At 41.0% G+C, this 20,077-nt stretch overlaps 1 protein-coding gene across 1 annotated transcript in view; it reads left to right on the top strand.

Annotated features, from left to right (window-relative positions):
- LOC115359827 (copine-9-like) overlaps positions 1-20,077 on the top strand; it is a 149,267-nt gene that overhangs the window by 29,899 nt on the left and 99,291 nt on the right. The window contains exon 4 of the mRNA XM_030052470.1: positions 13,163-13,266. Within this exon, the coding sequence (XP_029908330.1) occupies positions 13,163-13,266 (104 nt within the window). The remainder of the gene's footprint in view (positions 1-13,162; positions 13,267-20,077) is intronic.

Genomic DNA, 20,077 nt, shown 5'->3' with positions numbered 1-20,077 from the left:
CTCACTACGAAGAGAAAACCAAATTATTAACTGGACGTACATGCAGCAGGTGAGTGCCGCTGGTCGGCAGAGCCACACCTGTCCCTCCGCCTCCCCGCTGCCGCTTGACGCCGCAGTCACACACTCACTCACAGTCACACTCACTTTGTTGAAAGGCTTTTTGGCAAACAGAATTTAATTTAAATAGTTAGACCTCCTATGAAGCTTCCTATGAACAAACAGATTTATACTGAAAATTCAAAATTGGAAAAACATCCAGGATGCTTTGGGAGGTTGGCCCTTGAACACTGTGGCTTTGTATATACATGAAGTCTCTCTCTCTCTCTCTCTCTCTCTCTCTCTCTCTGTAGTTTGTGCTTGGTCTTATCAAAGAAAATCAGCCTCACTGTGGTAGGGATTCACACACAAACAACAACACAGCGCACACACACACACACACACAGATACATCTCAGTAAGCCTCAATCACTCTCACAGGGAGAGAGTGCCGACAGCATAGTGTTGCACACACACACACACACACATTTAATGCACAGAAGCGGAGGTCGATGCATCAATAGAACAGTATGGATCAAGTTGCAGGTAAACAGGAGCTGCATGTCGCTGTAATCACAGCTATCTGATCTGAATCGCAAAAACAAACAGGGACACAGAGTTGCTTTACGAGGAGCCACATGTGTTGCTTCTGGTGCCACTTGCTGTGTATCAGGCCTGAAGCTGATGACCTCATCAAATTCTACTTTGCAATGGGATTCAGTAACGAGGAAATCCTGATGATTTTAGCCCAGAATCACAATATTGTTTTCTTCTAAGTTGGCCCAAGTCACGGCAATGTCTCTTCAAAGTCAAGATGCTGATGAGAATATTCTGATTCTGGGCTCAAATTGCCAGGATTTCCTTCTGACTGAATCCGAAAGTATTAGAAAAACTAGTTTTCTGAGGGTTTCTTTCTTGTAAATTTGTGATTTTATAATCTCAGAATTTTCCAATTTTTTTCTCATGAATTTGTGAGGTTTTTTTTACTTACAAATGTATGACTTTAATTTCAGAATTTCAGATTTTTTTCTTGCAAATTTGTGAGTTTTTTTCTTGTACATTTACGACTTTAATGTTGGAATATTATCCCTCCTCCCTGGCTCAGTAATTTTTTGCAGATGGCCCTGATAAGCCATAGGGCATTTAAGATACTGTGTTTATCGTTTTGGCAGATTTTTGTTCAAACCCTGAGTTCTCATGGAGATCCCAAGGTTTCCAAAGATCCCAAACATGTGCTGCTGAACGTGGGGAACGTGGACAAAACGATGCACAAGACATGTAAATCTTTTCTATTTGATGCAATGCTGCAGCCATACAACAGTAACATCTGGGGTTTAAATAATTCACTCCATATGATGATAGGGTGATGGAGCTGCAGTGAAAAGCTGCAAGCAGGAAATGTACAACATGTGTGTGACATTGTCGCACAGCATAGAAAAACAAACGTTGAAGCAGCTTAAGGGAAACATTTATGGGGAAAAAAATGGAGTTTTAGGGATTAAAGGCCAACGCTGGTCAAATCCTGCCTCTGAGTGTAGGGTGTAGCATGTTCTTCTTGATTTAACATGTAGTGCTCCAGTTATGGAGACTTTTTTTTAACCAGTTTTATAGTTGTGTCACCAAACATCAATCCAAGTCTCAAGTCCTCAAGTCCAAGTCCAAAAAGAGTAGAATCCATAGCATACTGTATATTGTAGAGCATAAACAAGCAAATACAATTTCGCACATCACATTCAGAGACAGTTTATTGATTATGATGGTAACTCTTGAAGTTGTTGATTTCAGTCTTTTTATCTCTGTAAAAGTCTCTGACCTGTTGAGGCTTCTGAAGTAGATTTTTTATACAATAAATAAACTAGCAATTTGGAAAAATCTAACATCAAAGCTTTGAATAGTGCAGGCTTTATTGGCCTCTGTCAAGTACAAATGTAGAGAAACTCCGACAAGACACGTGGCCTTTCTCCAAGGTGATCGAGTTCTGAGTCACCAGGTTTCAAGTCCGACCCGAGTCCAGAGTCTTCACAATTGAGCTGTAGTCGAATTCTAGTACAGCAGCAGCCAGTACTAATACTAATACAGGGAGAGGAAATTCAGTGACTTCTGAACGACTTTCAAGGTCTTGTTTGTTAGTGTTAGGACTTACATCTGGCACATTTTGAGGTATAAGACATGACAGTGATTGACATTAGACACGGCCGCCTCATTATTTTCTTTTCCAGTGAAGAAATCCTGGTGAAATCCCTCATTTTCATCAGGATGAGCCGTGATGATCCAGAGGCCTGTTGATCAGTTTGGCTGCTACATTTTAATATAAATATTAAGTACTTTCAAGGACATCCACCAATTTTCCAGCACTTTTTTGGCCTTAATTGATGTTTCTCAAATCCATACACTTTCAAGGATTTTCAAGGCCCTTGGGAACCCGGTAATGCAAATGCTAATGCTAATTTACATACCCACTGTGTGTTCATTTCATTTTGGCTTTGCCCTCTTACTCAGCCTCTTGTCTTATGCATTGTCAGTGTCTTAACTTTTTTTTTTTTTTGTGGAATTTACTGGAATTCACATTAACAGCTCATAAGTCCATGCGAGGACCTGCAGTAGATGTCTGGATGTGCTGTTTGCATGGTTGCACTCACTTGAAGGAACACAGTAATGTGCTAATATTAGTTTGTTCATACATGAATACATCACATTTTAATTTAATGGACTTTTGGATTAGCTGAGAAAATCCTAACTGGTTGACGTCTTTTATTTTATTTTTCTTTTAAAGTTCGGGACAGCTCTGATGCACATAATCCTTAATTCTTGTGGTTTATAACTCAGCGAGCATTTGTCAGGCCTTTGTTAAATGCTCAGTCCTGATTGGCCTGTGGATGTTTTCTGAGCTCCTGTTGTTTCTGAATAACAAACTTGAGGTCCTTTTTGATGATTTGTGATCAGATTAACTCAAGTGTTTTCAGATGTTTTCATGTTTTTGACCCCCTAGTTGATTTTCATTTAGGTGCAAACCCCCCACCTGCAGTGATTTTCACCCTAAGGACCCTGATATGAAAATCTGTTTTCTTTTTGTTAAGTATTAAATTGTTTAGTTTTCATTCTTTAACTCTGACAAATGCATTCCAAGTGCTGAGATTAAACCACAATGTTAAAGTAATCACTCATGATTTTTGTATAATATCAGTCTCTAGTGAATTAAATTAGAGTGAAATTAAACTATTTTGCTGAAGACCTATAGAAAGCCTCTCAAGGACCCCTGAGGGTCCCCAGACCCCACTTTGAACATTGCTGGATTAACAGATGACACCTTGTGAAACAAAACATTTACAATAGACCATCCTGTTGGATTAGATCTTTTGTGAATTATTTTAACTTGTAATGAGGTTATTTCCAATCCCTGTTTCCTGTCAAATGATAAAAGTCTGCAGGATCCATTTTGTTGAACATCATCCCTCATTTATCTTTCATTTGTTTGTGAAATTGATTCACTGAATGATTGGAAATGCTCTGACTCTGCAGGCTGCATCCCAGAGTTTGCCATTTTCCAGCCTGGCTGACACAGATTGACTAAACCTGCTGCACACACACAGGCAATATACCTTTTTAAGCTTCAGAGCGAGTCACTGGAAAATGCTAGATTGCTCGGAGTGATAGAGCGGTAATCTTATCACAGATTTAGAAACTGTGCAGGATAAACACCCCGGCCTCAAACATCTCAAACACATCAGTTGGAAAACATTATATAATGGCATTTGCCGCTTCCAGAAGATAAAGGTTTATCTGGGAGCATCCCAAACTTTATTTTCTTCACTGCCTCTCTAACTCAGAGCGGTGAGCCAAAGCTATTTTGCACTTCCCCTGGAATTTCTGGGCCTTTTTGCGGTTGATCAAAGCTGAACGGAGGCACGTGGTTTCGCTGCGAATCTATTTTCTGCTGCTCTTTATTATAAACCCGGAACGATTAAATAGCAGAGGCACTTTCTCCTGCCAGGTTGGAGCGAAGCCACAGTTGGAGATCTTCCATATGCTTCCAGGTCCCACTCAGCTGCCCACTTCCCCCGCTGGCTCTGCTAGAAACCACAGAGTAGGACTTCTCCTTGGACAGTAGCGTGGTTATCTCACAGCAGGAAACAAGGCAATAAACAGCCTCCTTCCAGCACTTGAATTGTCGCTAGCTTGTAGGAGTGGGCTGTCTAAGCATTTTAGGAGATTTGGCTCGCAGCGCTTTTTGATGCAATTAGCAGAAATCTAATTCTCACACTAATGGGGAGAAAAGTTAATAATCATATGCTCTGCCAAAACCAAACTGTCTGGGTTTTATGTGGGTGAGATAGAAGAAACTCTTTATTGAAAGCTAATTAAACAGAAGGAGAAGCTGTCTAAAGCCCTATTTTGACGGGAAATGTTTTCAGAACAATGTCTGTAAAATAATAATTATCACAGGACCTCTGTAATGCATTTGGCCCGTTCATACTGGATAAAACTTCTCTGTAATAAGTTTCAGTAAAAACAGAGTTCAGCATATCAACTCCATCTACGCATTGTTTTATGTGTCTTGTTTCTGCTAGTTCGCCCAAAATTTAAAGGTTTTGCCACTGATTAACCCTGAGATGCATAAGTGACCCATGTTTTTTTTTTCAATGTTTTTGCAATGAAAATATTTCATCTTTTCATGTACGAGGTATTCCTCAAAAATCTTGGTTTTGATGCTGTCCCACTCAAATTTGTAATTTACTTTTTGTACTTTTTAAGAAAATAGATGTTTAGTATTACTAACCCAAGTTTCCATAAGTGGGTCAAGCATTACTTTACACATTATTTTTATAATATTATATCATATGTTATTATTAGAAATATTATATACATCTTTTTACTGCTGGGACTCTTTCATGACACTAATTGACACTTTTTATCTTCAAATCAGCCTTTCTAGATCGCCAGCTAACACCATGTAGCTCAGTTAGCAGGTTAGTTTATTGCGTTATTAAAAAAAAAGTCCATGGAAGTCCATGTAGAAGGTGGTTGTTAATTTGATTTGATGATAAGTTTACCTGTTATCCACTGGTTGATTGAGTACTGAACATCTTTTGATGGTCTTTCTGTTGACAGCTGCATAATAATCATACGGTGAACGTCCACAGGTGCCTCCTTCATCATGAAAAGACCCCAAACACAGAATAAAACTGGGTGACGTTATTTCAGGAAGTGGCACAGTGTTTTATAAGGATTTGAATTTGCACCAGATTACCTGGGGTTATATTTAAAGCACATTTCACAGAAGGTAAAAGATCCTGGGATTTTTACTGAAACGGGAGTGTGTGCTCCCCAAAGGTCACTGAGATGGCGAATTTGGACAGCACTGAAACAGAGGACCTCCCACCATAAAACTATTCGCACTGGAATAGGGTTTACAACATGAGATAGACTCTTAAAAGATACTACCTGTCTGTGTGTGTGGTGTGTGTGTGTGTGTGGTGTGTGTGTGTGTGTGTGTGTGTGTGTGTGTGTGTGTGTGTGAGTGAGAGAGAGAGAGAGAGAGAGAGAGATCTCCATTTTCATGATATGATATGAAAACAATCTCTCACTCTTCCTCTCTGTCTTCCAGTTGGGCTCATTACCCCAAAAAATGTCATATATTATTCATGTCTTGCCGCTCATTTTAAAAGTAATATAACTTGACTTATTACTCCCAATAGGAGCAGTACTTTGTTAAACTACTCTTTATATTCCTCTTCCATTTCTCCTCACCAAAACTGGTGATATCATCTTCTCTTCCCTGTGAAACCGGGATCAGTCGGCCTGCTCTCCTGTGAGTGATCAGAAAGCCGAACAGAGTCTGATGGCGTCTGATGTTTCCTTTTGTCCTTTGACTGGAGAAATCAAAGTCGCTGGAAAACCTCCACCTGGATGAGGCCAAATTTTCCACCGTTTTGCATCAAAGAACAAGTTGGTTTAGCTTCATGTTCTGGTTAAATCAGCGGACGCAGATTAGTTAGGAAGAAAACAAAGCCAACGATGGAGGGAGAACATTTCAGTGTTAATCTCATAACAAAGGTGATGGCTTATTTTTTGTGCTTGGCAGTTGAATATTATTACTGATATTTGAGTGTTGCTACCAAACACAGTGCCGGTGTCTCTCTCTTGCTTCATTAGCTCGGCTCTGACAGTCTCTGACTGCCAGCCCAACCTGTTTCCCCGCGAGGCACAGACAGCCATGCTAACCTACTTTTTCAACAACTTTTTGGGAATAACAATAATAACGACACTTCCCCTATTTCAAGTGACATTTGGCGTCCGCATGGTGGGTGTTTATACATACATTTCTGGATCCCTGGTCTGTTGGGACAAACTAACTCTCCCTCCATCTCTCTCTCTCTCTCTCTCTCTCTCTCTCTCTCTCTCTCTCTCTCTCTCTCTCTCTCCCTCCACTGAGTGTCTCTTCCACTTGCCGACAGTTCATTACTGATGCAGGAGGCTCAGATTGGGAGAAAAAGTTTCCCCGATTGCCTCGCTGCCAGGCTGTTTTCCTGCTCGCATCAAGATGCTGCTGGGTGGCGTGCACGCACACACACTCATCCTGACACACACACACACACACACACACACACACACACACACACAGTTTTGCAGACAGCACTCAGCACAGTGGCTGTAACCTCCCAGCTCCACTACAGCCATCAGCCAGGAGGGGAACACTCCTCCTGAAATCAGTGAAAGCTCCTCCACTGTTAGAGCGCCTCACGTCTGATGGAAGCCGCCCGGCCCTGAAATCACTCAGGATGAAGGCTCTGGCGAATTGAAGCTCAGATTGTGCATATTTTAATACACTCTTCCAATTGTCCCGGTCAGAACCGCCTGCACCATCTCTGAGTCTGAAATCAAGTTGTTATTTGTTGTGGTTCGAGCAGTGGTCCACACAGCCCGCCGTATTCAAGGCTGACTCCAACACAGTCAAAAAAGCAGACAGTAATATAATAATATAATAATATAATAATGTAAAAGTGTCGAGCTGTAGTTTGTGGTTGTACTGTAGTTTGTTTCAGCTGAAACTTCTTTTTCCTTCCACGCACGGTGAAAAAAATACTCAAACTAGGCCTATATTTCTGCATATTGATGTATCTGGTTCTTTTCAGCCACTGCACCCATTTCAAAATAAAAGCACCCCGTCCCCAGAACCCTTTTCTGGTTCAGATACAGTTTTTAATCCGCTCCAATGGCCTAATTTAATTTGATTTTATCCCTCAATTTGTTTTTAACTTCAGTGTAATGGCTTAATTTGTTTTTAACTTGTTTTATTTTGCTCCAGTGTCTTTATTTTTATCTGAGGTTGTGCAACTTGTTTGAACTTCAGTGTCCTGATTTGGTTTTAACTTGTTCTGTCTTCTAATGTTTTTTCAGTCTGACATCGTGCAGCACTTTGGGCAACGCTTTGGTGTGTTTAAACGTGCCGTATAAATAAACTGACTTATGATGTAACTGAATTATTACTCTTACTGTGGTGAGAGCAGCGCCACTGAAGATGTAACCTCTGTTGAAGTGAGTAAAGAGGCTTCAACATGTTCAAGGCTTCCTTTTAAAGGACCAAACCAACTTTTTGGAAGTTTGGCCTCAGTCGGTCTGTGGCGAGAGAATCGGTAAGAAAATAATCTCTTCCACAGTTTCCTCTCACACTGTGGCTCACTGTGTGTTACAGAGTGAGATGATTTATCAGTGGTGACTTAATGGTGATAAACGAGTTAACCAGATGATTTGCGAAGGAAAATTTATCCGCATTTTGCAAAGAGAAGACAAATATTTAATTAGGAACTCATAACAATGTCATATCAAATGCTTTAAATGTAGGCTGATATAGCCAAATAACAGAGCCTCACGGAAATTTGAACAAATTATAAAATTCTAAATAATGTATTAGGTTACTGGCTAATTTTGGGGAATTCCTGTTTGTCTCCAAATGCAACACAAACAGTATAATAACAGTAAATAAGAAAACAAACACAGTGACAGGTGAAACGAGACTTTGATTATTGGGCAAAACTCCACATGTAGAATGTAGTGTTGTTCTGTTCTTCATGGCTGAGGCTATAAATTACAGATATGTTTTTTGATTCAAATATTGCCCGAATTGTTTCCCTCTGAGCCTCCCTCCTATTTCAATAAACTAACAAAAAATAGAAAAACATAATAGTCTATCACAATTATAAAAGAGCCGTTCTTTCCTGCAGTCCTGTGAAACCTACTCTTTGAAAGAACCATGCCTAAAGTCTTTTTTATTTTTATATATTTTTTTACATATGTAAGTTGATGATAAATAGTATTATATGTATGTATAGATAGATAGATGTAGATATAGATTTTTTAAAAAACATTTTATAATATTATTGTCTTCATTTCCCAGGGCGGCAGTCACAAAGTGCATGGTCTTGCTGTGCTGCCACTGCTGGATCGGCAGCTGTAACAAGCAAATGTAGATCAAAAGATGGTGATGCAACAGTGAGCCAAGAGATCTGCTATCTGACAGCAACCCCACCACCCCCCCCGCTCCCCCCTCCAGCCTCCCCCAGGCTCTTAAATCACAAGCGAGTGTAACCAACCTTTCTGTGTCCCGTCCCTCGAGGCTTGTCAAGGCTTTTCCACGGAGAAGCGACAGCGACATGTTGACGAGTAAATCTATAGGCTTCGCTCTCTCTCTCTCTCTCGTAACGATGTGAGATATGAAATGAAGGACGCTGCTTTTAAGGATCATTTGGGCTTGCAGGCGCCACCGCTGAGTGTTTTGGCAGCCGGCGGCACGGCAGTGTTGATGGCGGGGAGTCTTTAAGTTTCTGTCCACAGCAGCAGGCCGCCACTGCCACTCGCCTTAGTGGGGGTGGGGGGTGTTGCCTTGTGTGTGTGTGTGTGTGTGTGTGTGTGTGTGTATGTGTATGTGTGTGTGTGGATTGCGCAGGAGTGCCTGGCCCTCTTTCCACTTGGCATTAACATGCGTCTCATTTCCGCAAACTGTCACGATATGGTTTAGCTGGATTACATTTACATTTGACATTAAAATGCGCCTCCAGTAAGCACACAGCAGAATTGGCCTGGATCGGGTCCCTGACAGTAATTAAAAGTAAATACCTCGGCTAAACATCAAATCCAAGAATGCAGAGTCGATACTTGTGTCACGGCGGAAAATGATATTACCATGCCGTCTCTAAGGGAACAAACTTCTCCTGAAAGCGGGAGAAGAGAAAACATTTTGGCGATGAATCTTTTGTTGTCGTTGGCCGTGTCGCCGTCTGATTGCATCCTCCTGTTTGGGAATCGCGCTTCATTTGTTGGATATTATGTAAAATACAACAAGAGGAACACAAGATTGCAGCAGAGCACAAATGGAGAGCGCGCTCGCCTCTCACTTACAGAAACAGACATGACGGATTGTGCACCGTCAAAATGAAGTAAAAGTAGCCAGCATTAACAGTAATAATGTTATTTATATGGTGCCATTTAAAAACAGAATTTTAAAGCGCTTGACAAAAACATCAATTTACCAATCGGGAAAACACAGTAAACAAAAACAGACTTAAAAACAGCAAGATCCACACAGAGAAAGGAACATAAAGGCAGGGAATCAGGCTTTAAAAACACGTCTTACGATTATTATCTTATTTGCTGAGGGTCATTTGAAAGCAGAGACGTGGTTCTCATCGGTGAAGGCTCAAGGATATCTTATAGTACAGCGAGTACTGCCACATAAACATCAGACAAACAATAAATGAGTACAAAAAACATAAAAAAAAAAACCACATTGAGTTATTTCAAATGGCAGTAAGTGTAACATTAAAAAAATGAAAGGGAGGATACTGAGTAATTGTTGCATGGTGACCTGACAAGTACCATTCACACACACAAAAAAGTGCAATTAGCCGATAAATTACACGATTATTCCACTTTTTTTTGTCATTTTGGGTCCAAACGGTCCTTACTTCAGTCTGCCCTCAGGGTTGCACCTTTACGAAAGTATTTGAAATCATCTGTCGGAGTTGCACGAGAGGTTGTGCACCACCTGAGATTTGAAACGATGCAGCTTCTACCTGTTCAGGTGTGTTCTGTTTTTATCTTGTTGGGGAATTGGGATTGGGTTGAGTTCTCCTGCTACAGCGCCGCAGACGTCCTGCAGGGTTTGGTCGTGAGAAGAAGGAACACCAAGGTGCACGGATGGCTGCACACCGAGGCACAGAGAGCATGAATCAAGCCTCGCGTCCTGTGCGCTCTTATACTGAAAATCCATTCGAAGTCACCGTCTGAGCTGCCAGCCCCGACGGGTTCATTTAGTGTCTGTACATCTGTCTCGCTCCAAGATGTGGTCACCCCTCAGATGCACGTTGAAGCAGGTGGAGAGGAGGTCTTTGTGTATTTTTGTGTGTACATGTTTGGAGTGGGAATCACCAGAGGCCCCACAATAGCTAACCTATAACATAATATTGCAATATATTGAGATTTATTACCTTTTTCCAGCTGTAAACGATATCCCCAAATAAGAACTTTGTCAACATCTGTTTTACCTAATCAAGATTTAGTTTTTTGTTCATCTCACTCCAGTCATTTTTACTGCAGCAAAATGGGATTGTCGAGCAGACAGACTGAGCGACCCTGACATAAAAGGCCAGTGTCGGTCATAAATGTTGCATTGAGACTTGGCAATAGAGTAAGGATCAGGCCGCATAATTTTGCTCAAACCTGAAATGAGATGGGAGCACAGCAACTGAGCCCAACCCGAATCTGACAGATATTCTTTTTTGTGTGTCTGAACCCAAGCCAGAGATATTGCTTGTCCTCCATCGCTACGTTATATTTACCCCCGAAAAAACCTACATGTTGCCTTCAGTGTCATCACGTAAACTCCAGAACTATACAGGAAGTTGCCCAGAACAGACAGTGGGTGCATAATTTTTATTTATTTTACTCTAAAATGTTTCGCTAAAATAACGGCAATGTGACTGAACCCGACCTGAACTCAAACATAATTTCCAAATTTTGGTCCGAACCGCACCAACCCAACAGGTCTCGACAGGCTCAGGTCTGGTATCCACACTCTACTTGGCAACACAATATCAATACTTGGCGTCCATGTATTGATCAAAAATGTGACACACAAAATATTGCGATGCTGTATTGATTTTTCCCCCCCACCCTATAGTATGAGTATAAATGTGTGTGTGTTTGAACGCTGAGGCTGGTTCCCAAGTGGCGAGTGTCTTCCTTGTGCCGCTTATTACTAGCAGACAGAAATTTAACAAACCTGCTAAAGTCCAATTAATTGCCGCAGTTGCCTTTTCTGAATTCAACTAACGGCTGCTGATATTGAAATTCTGTATCTAAAGGCGTAGCAATTACTCGGTATCCTCACTTTCGGTTTGCACGATCAGCACCTTGTGGCATTTTGCGGTGACAGCCACTGTCAATGCGACCTCAGACCTTGTGCCTTCCCTGACGACGCTAACTCGCCACTCCCCCGCCACTCCGGAGGCTTTCACACGCCTCTGGACGTCTGTGTCCGCCACCGGACCGAAATCCCAGAGCAGGAGATTAAAGCCTGATGGAGAGATGATTCTGTGGCCTGTATGAGAGCCGTCTGCGGCCTCACTGTATGGAGTGTGTTTGACAGAGGAGATTAAGGTTGTGGGGAGGCTGAGGGGGGGCTACAGGCATTTGTTGGATCGATAGCTCATCACCGACGCCTGCCACAGAGCATGATGGGATTGAGGTACAAGTAGAGGTATCAGCATGTGATGGCAGAGTGATCCACATGAGACTGAAGTGAAGTGGAAGATGACACCATTTGCGTTTGTTTATCCTGGCATTCATAATGTCAGCGGGACGGCTGCTGTTAGCAAATGCTTATCTTATAGCCAAATGTGTTATAAATATAAAATTATTATTACAGTTATTACGGCACAACAGTTTTATGCCATATCTGTTGTGATAAGGTAACGAACACTGAGGCGTCCAATTCATCACAGACCTCCCTCAATTGACTCAGAGTCAATTTAATTTCTTAGATGATTTAATCAATAACATTTTGAATGTTTAAAAAATAAAAGAGTGAAAGATAAAGCAGTATGTTAGAAGCTTTGTGTGATCCTAAATACCTGTGTGCTGTCTCATTATTTTCATTTTAGTATTGCAAAGCTGGACAGTTATTCAAATTGGTTGGAAATTAAAATTTTTATGTAGTTTTCTTAATCAGTTTGATGGGCTTTAAATGCTCCAAAAAAATGTTTGAAACACTCTGTGGCATTTGATTATGATCAATTTCGATTGCTTTGATTATTATTTGTGTAGCCTATCAGCACTGAAACTTGCACCAATCCATTTTTGATTTCCAGAAAGATATTTTTTTAATTGGGTAAATCTGAGCACATTCTGAGACTTACTCATTAATGGTGCAAAATATATTTGGATCTCATTTGGGTTGAACAGTAAAAAAATCTTTGGAAGGATTTAACAAAGCTGGAAAATTTCTCCATTAATAGCATGTACAGTTTTTGGAATGTATACAAAAAAATCAACTGTTTTTTTTTTTTTTTTTTTTTTTTTAAATTACCTGGACATTTTCATTGTCATTTCAGCTCTTTCCATCTTTGTCGCTTTTCATTAAATGAACACAGTATTTTAAATCATCTGTTTTCCCATAAACTAGACCGAGCAGGTGGAAGCAGGTGCTCGCTAACAGCAAACACTTTGCCGCCTGCACCGGTGTCGAAAACGTGTATGAATAAAGCACAAAAACGATTTAAAACTGATACGATGCCTATTTGTCATCGAGAGCTGGTGTCTGTATGGTTTTGTGATATCACAGCCTCAATATCTTTCCCCTGTCCATGGAAACGATGTTTTAATATGAAGATTTACCACATCATTATACTATATCGTGAAAATTTAATGCTCCACTTGTAGAAATAATTGAAATGGAGTAGATGGAGCAAAGAGATACACTATGTTTAAGCCTGGAGACAACCGAGCAAAAGGAGCATAACTCAATATTTGGAGAGTTTCTCTTTTATTTGATGTTTTTCTAGATCACTAAATGTATGATGGACAAGGTGATGACCCTCTCTACCTCTTTTTCTCTCTCCTTTTCCATCCAGTTTGGCCGGACAGAGGTGATCGATAACACGCTGAACCCCGACTTCGTGAGGAAGTTTGTCCTCGATTTCTTCTTTGAAGAGAAGCAGAACCTTCGCTTTGATGTGTAAGTGAGAACATCTCCGCCTTTTCCCTCCACAGCAACACTGTCTCTTTCTCTTTATTATACTGAGGAATGACTTCAATCAAGCTACCCCTTGTTTTGGCCCGCTGACTCATACCCGCAAGGTTTAGAAGCCTCTGGGAATTTCCAGTCAAAGCTGATTAACATAAAAGCGTTTGTCTGGATGACTCTCATCAAAATGTTACAGGGAAAGTCAGCAGTACCAAATCAGTAGGTTAGAAATTTGCATTGCCTGTGTTGCTTGCCCTTGCAAAATTCCTTTAACACTGTTTTACTGTCAAAGCTGGTTACAGTTTGTCTGGGTAACTCTCATCAAAATCTCATTAATGTAATTGCGAACCATGTTATAAAGCAGCTGTGAAGTCGACTTACCATGAGCTCTCAGATTGTGAAACAGCTGTATATTTTCCCGTAGAAGCAGTCCATTTAATTTCAGTTTCACTGATAAGAGAACATGTTTTATTCCAGAGTCGCTTGATAAATACTACACTGACAGTTCTCACTAATCAGAGATGTCACTGTTGTCATGGTTATGAGAGCCCTGCAGCCAAACCAGATCTAGGACAGTGACCTAAAGGTGACTGGTGTCGCTCCAACGTGGTTTCACTGTCAGATGTTGTGCATTTTTGCCTCCCTGCCTCATATCTCCAAATCCTTTGGGCAGATTGTGTTGAAATTTGGTGAACACATTCATGCTCCCAAGAGGATGAACCCTGTCAAATTTGGTGACTTGATGACTTTTCCTGTAGTGCCACCTTCATGCCAAAACTTCAGATTTGCACTGACGATATCACAAAATGTAATTAGTAAATTGGTGTATTTGGTGAGTGCATTCATACTCCCCAAAGGAAGATTCCTGCTGATTGTGGTGACCCTATGACGTTTCCTCTTGCGCCACCCTCAGGCCAAATTTTTGACTTGCACACACTGTATCCATAAATGTAATGGATGGATTTCCAGATAATTTGGGGAAATTATTTGCTTAGCACACCAGGCTTCCCAGGGAGTGAACCTTATCAACCACACACAGGCCAAAATGCCAAATTAGGGAAGGAGGAAATTAGTGACATTACTTGCCATCAAATAAAAGAGAAAAAAATCTCTTCTTTGTGCTGTATATCATATTTGTTTCTTTCTGAATCCATTGTCTATTATGTCAAAGGTGATTGGTTCAATTCAAAGTTTAAAACTCAATATACCGGAGTTTTCTGAAATGCCTATGGGGAAATTAATGGAAAATTTTTGTTTTTCCCAATCAATCCCAAAGATTTTAAAAATAGTGCAGAATATTGTTTATATACAGAGCAGGTAGCTTCTATCTTTCTCCAATTCTTGTTGTGCCTCTTGATGTGTTGAGGACGGGCGGCAGAACGGCATCGTCCCCTTCAAAGTTGGAGGTCGGAATCTCCCGGCTGAAATTTCTGATTTCCGACCATCCAAAGCATTCCAGATGAACACGATGATAAGATGATTTATTGTAATGTCATGCAGCAAAAACGACTTAACATTGCCTCTTGGTTGATTTACAACATGTGCCTCCATGGTTACTGCTTCTTGTGAAGTTGGGGTAGATGGATTCGCCTCAAGTCTACGAGTCGTAACTCTGAGCTGCGATTCCGAGTGGTGTTCCACTGTACTTTCTCTAGCAGGAGGTCTGAAACTCTCCGAGTTGTCTGATATGCAGACCTTTCTCTCCTCAGAGGGGATCAATGGCCCTGCAAGAGTGCAGAGGAGAGACCCAGCATGGGGTCGGGTGGAGGTTTGGGCCAAAGCGCCCATCACATCCCTCTTATTGATCAGAGCCGCTCTCAAACCCCCCGCCACCACGCCAGGCTCAATAACGCTGCTTAAAGACTCAACACTGACACACAGTAAACAACTCCAGGCTCGGGAATTGATAACCAATCCCGATTCGGTCTCCCTGTCGATAACAAAACGCTGAAATTGAATTGATAACAGTTTGCTTGAAATTTAAATGCAGGTACACAGAGAAAAGGAGATCTTCCTCTGTAGTTTCATGCATCACTGCATCACTGGTGGTAAAATAAAGCAGAGTAAATTATGTCCTGCAGTCAGTAAGACAAATCAATGCAAACAAAATCAATTTTCATAAAAGTATTAATTTATGTCTTATGTCTTATGGCACCTCTGCTACATACCTGCTTGTGAAGAAAAACTGAGTGTGTACAAGCCAGCTTAATACACTAAAGCAGAGGGAGCAGGGAAACATCAATATAGTTACAAGTAAATGCAAATTTGTGTTTTCAAGGTGATGCTTTTAAGAAAACGATTGACCAAAAGAATTATGCAGGAGAATTAAAATGGGAAACTCAATAAATAAATACATAAATAAAATTCTGATTAACACTGAGTTAGTTTCATGAAAGTCAGAGCTGTTACAAAACAGGGGAAAATCATCCAGGAGAATGAGGTATGACACCAGAAAAACAGGTGCTAATGGGGCCAAAATGTAAAAACAGTATTTCCTACTGTATACTGGCCCATAATGCCAAGGTAATCAAGAGTTGCTTAACTTAATACAAAAATCTTTTCAGAGGCCAAGTGTTGTTTTGGTGACAAATTGCCAGACTTTCAAATCAATGTTGGCACTCAGAAAAGACTTTATTAGAATACTTGTTAATAAAATCGGGTTTTGCCATGAGGAGGTCGAGTTCAGTCGGCATGGAAAGGTGTAATTGGTTGTTCATTCACAGCTGCTGGACTGTGGCTCGCTGCGTTTCAGAAACCCTGAAAACAGCTCGTAGCCTCTGATCTGCATCGTCAGTCTTCCTGTGCATGCCTGGTGCTGTGAACGAAAATTTGTGTGAGAAAAATTCAAATTCACTTGAACATTTATGTGGTTGTAGGACAGCCAACGCACACTCTAACCCATAGAAATGGTATGGTAAGTTTTCAAGAATGACATTTTTAATTTCAACAAGTTTGTGTAAGAGCTCGAGAAGCACAAGGCAGAACAAGGTTTAATGGAGGACGTTAAGTGTGTGTGGGTCTAATTACACACTCATCACACGCTTGGCTAGAAAACAATAATATGGAAACCAAGCTACCGCCACCTTTTAGAATATAAATCTGCCCCTTTTTGAATTCAGACTGCACAGACACTTAATCAAAGGATCACGTTATTTTTTTTGTGACGACTATCAGCTCCCTACGGGCTGCTGAAGCAGGAAGAGAGACTGAAGAGAGCTTCTTCAGGCTTCTGCCAAACCGAGCGCTGATGTTGGAAGTGGCTGTGGAAAGCCGCTGTTCGCCTGCTGAGTTCAGACACTGACGGTTTCACCTGAGAAATTCTGCACTTGTTGTAGAGAGCAGCGAAACACAGGGGACGGGTTTAAAACACTGTGAGAGGCTTCGTTTTTCACTGTTGGTGTCACGGTAAAATGTCATGTTAGTTTAGAGGATGAGGCTTAATCTGTGCCGGTATTGTTTTTTTTTTTTTTATTTGATTGATTTTTTTTTTTTTTTTGGCTGGAGACAGTAAAAGCAAAGCCTGGCTTAGGGAGCGACATGCAACGTGTGAATATTAACAATAACTCCCTCCCTGGGATGAGGAATACTGAAAATTGTGAGTATTGTAAAAGAGGTGGTCCTGGTGAAATGGTATTAAAAGCAAAAGAAAGAGCAGTAAGAGAAGGCAATCGCACAGCTGCTGTTCTGTCTGCAAAAACACTGCAAGTTTTTTTTTTTTTTTTTTCCTGCCGCTGTGTGTTGAGGTTTGGTGAAGGCGCCTCCCCTGGGACAGCAGCCGCCCCGCTTAGAGAGGAGCCTTAATCTCCTGACAAAATAAATCATTAGCGCTGAATTATTAATTACTGCAAACTATAACACACACACATACACACTTACACACACTGGCAACGCACACCGTCTCTGCTCTCCAGAGCCTCAAAGTGTCGTGCATCATTGCTTTTGTTTGCTACATGCTAAATTAAATAGCTGCGGCTGTCCTTCACAGTTAAAAAGCCGATGTTTTCTCTGTTGCACGGTGGGAAGTGATGCAGAGTGCATGTTGCTGTTACAGATTCAGTGCTTTTATTTATTTATTTATTTATTTTTATTACTTATGCAGAGGAAAAGAAGGCATTATCAACTGTGCCCTGGTGCTTTAGGTGCATTTCCAGAAAACACTTGACATGACTAATGAAAATGTGTCACTGAATTCGTAATGGAGGTCTGCAGGGCACCCATCCAGGGGTGAAAACAGTAATGCTTTTGTTTTTAATATTTATACTGGACCATTAGAGACGAGTTATATTGACTGAGACTCTTTAGCCAGAGTAATGACTCGACACGTTTTTCTTGACAGCACCGAGTCACGCAATTATCTCATGACCTTAAAACACATCCTCGGTCGATGGCGCGTTGATGAAATGCTCCGTTACTGGTCACTTTTCTTCCAGCGCCTGGTATTGATATTGATCAATGAAGACACAAAACAGCGGCAACGAGGGGAGGCGAAACAGCAAGGGTGTACTGACAGGAATAAGTGGGTGCTCGCTCTGTTTCCAGCGTGGCCCAGATATGGATCGCAGCGCGTCCCGGGAGGGAGCTGCGGTCTCCCTGATATGGGTCATGAGAGGGGATTCCAGTAAAAGGGAGCATCCCAGCAAGAGCGAATAAATTATTGAACTTCCATCTCTCCTCACGGATTATTTTTAGCCGATTGGATCACAATAGATAGATATGGAGCAGAGTGATGCATGATTTCTATAAACACAGAGAAGATGTAAGGGTTCAAACTGAGGAGCTACGACAGCGGGTGCAATTCATCATCTGATTCGTCGCTGGAAAAAAACCACACACACAGAGTGTTTCTGAACGCCATATTCAGCCAAGTGAATCCATCTCCTGTTTCTTTCATTTACCGCGTGTCTATTTCTGTCTTTTGTCAAATTTCAGTGGGATTATAAACAGCGCATGTCATTACTTTCTCCTCAACTTGTGGTTTAGAGGGAGCCTGAGTTTAGCAGTTGTTTAATCATAATACAAGTTTATACTGTGCATTGTTATGGCTGTTTAGGTTCGCAATTAGGCTTTGACACACAGTAGAGAGACATTAACTTATTATTTATCTGCACAATAATACAGTTAGTAGTTTTGATGAGCCAACAGCAGCCTCTCATAATTACCAGCTTTTACAGTGCAGCCTCTTACATGTGCAGGAAAATGTATCTCCAAACATCACAAATGCTCTCTGAGGTCTTAAAAAATTATACACAGGCGTTTTGACTCATGATGTTATCGTTTGTCCTCGCCGTTTACATCAGCTAACTTTCAAATTGCTTAAGATAAGGGAAGCCTCTTTCTCTCAGACTTAAACGATAATGCCAGTTATTTTCAACTTACATTATGTCTCATTTTCCTTGGACTTGCCATCGTGATGATGATTGATTATGTTTGAGGAGGAGGAGATGTCAAAGCCTCAATAATTGAGGATTAGTCCAAGAGATGCCCAATGCAGAGCCAAACAAGTCACACCTATGGTAAGAGGAGCAGAAACCAAGCCTTGAGAGCTAATAAATTCCAGTACACTGAGAGCACAGGTGTTGCAGTCGCTAGATATTGTAAAAAAAAAAAAAAAAAAAAAAAAGTAATTAAGGATTTTCATCCTTTTGTCGCTGTGCCCTGAAGGAAAATGAAGCAGACCTTAACTCACCACCGTGCAATGGTAACGTAATTTGTTTTTCACATTTGCACCCCACTCTGCTGTTTTCACCCCTGCAGCTACATGTGGGGATAAGCGGCCTCCTGCAGGATGGATACTTCAGGTGATGAATATGTAAATCACAGTGAAACCGCCTTCACATTATAATGCCCAGATTCAGACTCTTATTTAAGTCCATCTGCAAGCTCCTCTCTGCACACACACGCCCAAAACCCAACAGCACGTCCTGACTGCACTCCCGTCAGCGTGCAGATTGGATGTTTTCTGATGAAAATCGGTTCGTTTCTGCTAAACTGTACCGTACGCTCACCAGCAGAAAACATACAGTATGCATTTCTTTTCATTAACTTGGATTTTCTGGCAAATTTGACATGCATATAATCCTCCAATGCATTTTAAAGTCACAATGGAACTGAATTTTAAGAGCCTCTTGCTGCCTTAATTTGATTCATACCACAGGCCCGGGGCAAATACTCCCTTCTGATTGGCTGGCAGGTGTGCGTTAAAGCTGTGTATCGCACATGTGGCTTGGCTCGACTTTAATCACCGGCCTAAATTCATCCGCTACCCAACTTGTAACCATAGCAGCATTAAAAAGCACAGTCAAAGCTCATTGAAAACAGCCCAGTTATCGATTTGATCAACTAAATGACCAGGAAGGAAAACACACCAGTGGATTTTTTTTAGATTGTTTCCTCCTCTTTCCTTTATATTGTTGGTAAATGGCTGTGGTATAAGCGGGATAATCAAATTTGAATCTGCGCCCACTTGTTCAGCTTCAGGTCAACATTAGAGATACACAGATTTCCAGGAAGGTAAAGTAACGGGATTGTGTTATTTAAAAGAAGAAAATCAAAATTTTTCAACATTCTTTGGCATTTATTGTCAAACAGGTGAATCTGCTGGAATGAAAAATCAACTAACAAGATCATTATTGGATTTTTTTTCCATTTGGCATATTTTGGTGGAAGAAGTCTAGCCAGCATATTCAGTTTGCCAAAAACTGAAGAGTGGGTCTTAAAATACAGAAAATTAAATTTATGAGGGATGTTCTTTTTCTGCTGAGTGATTTTTGAGTTTTTGAGTTTTTCCTAAAGACAGAATGAG

Source organism: Myripristis murdjan, chromosome 5 (assembly GCF_902150065.1).
Source record: "Myripristis murdjan chromosome 5, fMyrMur1.1, whole genome shotgun sequence".
In the NCBI taxonomy this organism is placed as follows: Eukaryota; Metazoa; Chordata; class Actinopteri; order Holocentriformes; family Holocentridae; genus Myripristis; species Myripristis murdjan.
Note: the sequence above shows the minus strand (reverse complement) of the source record. Positions and strands in the feature narration are given on the sequence as shown.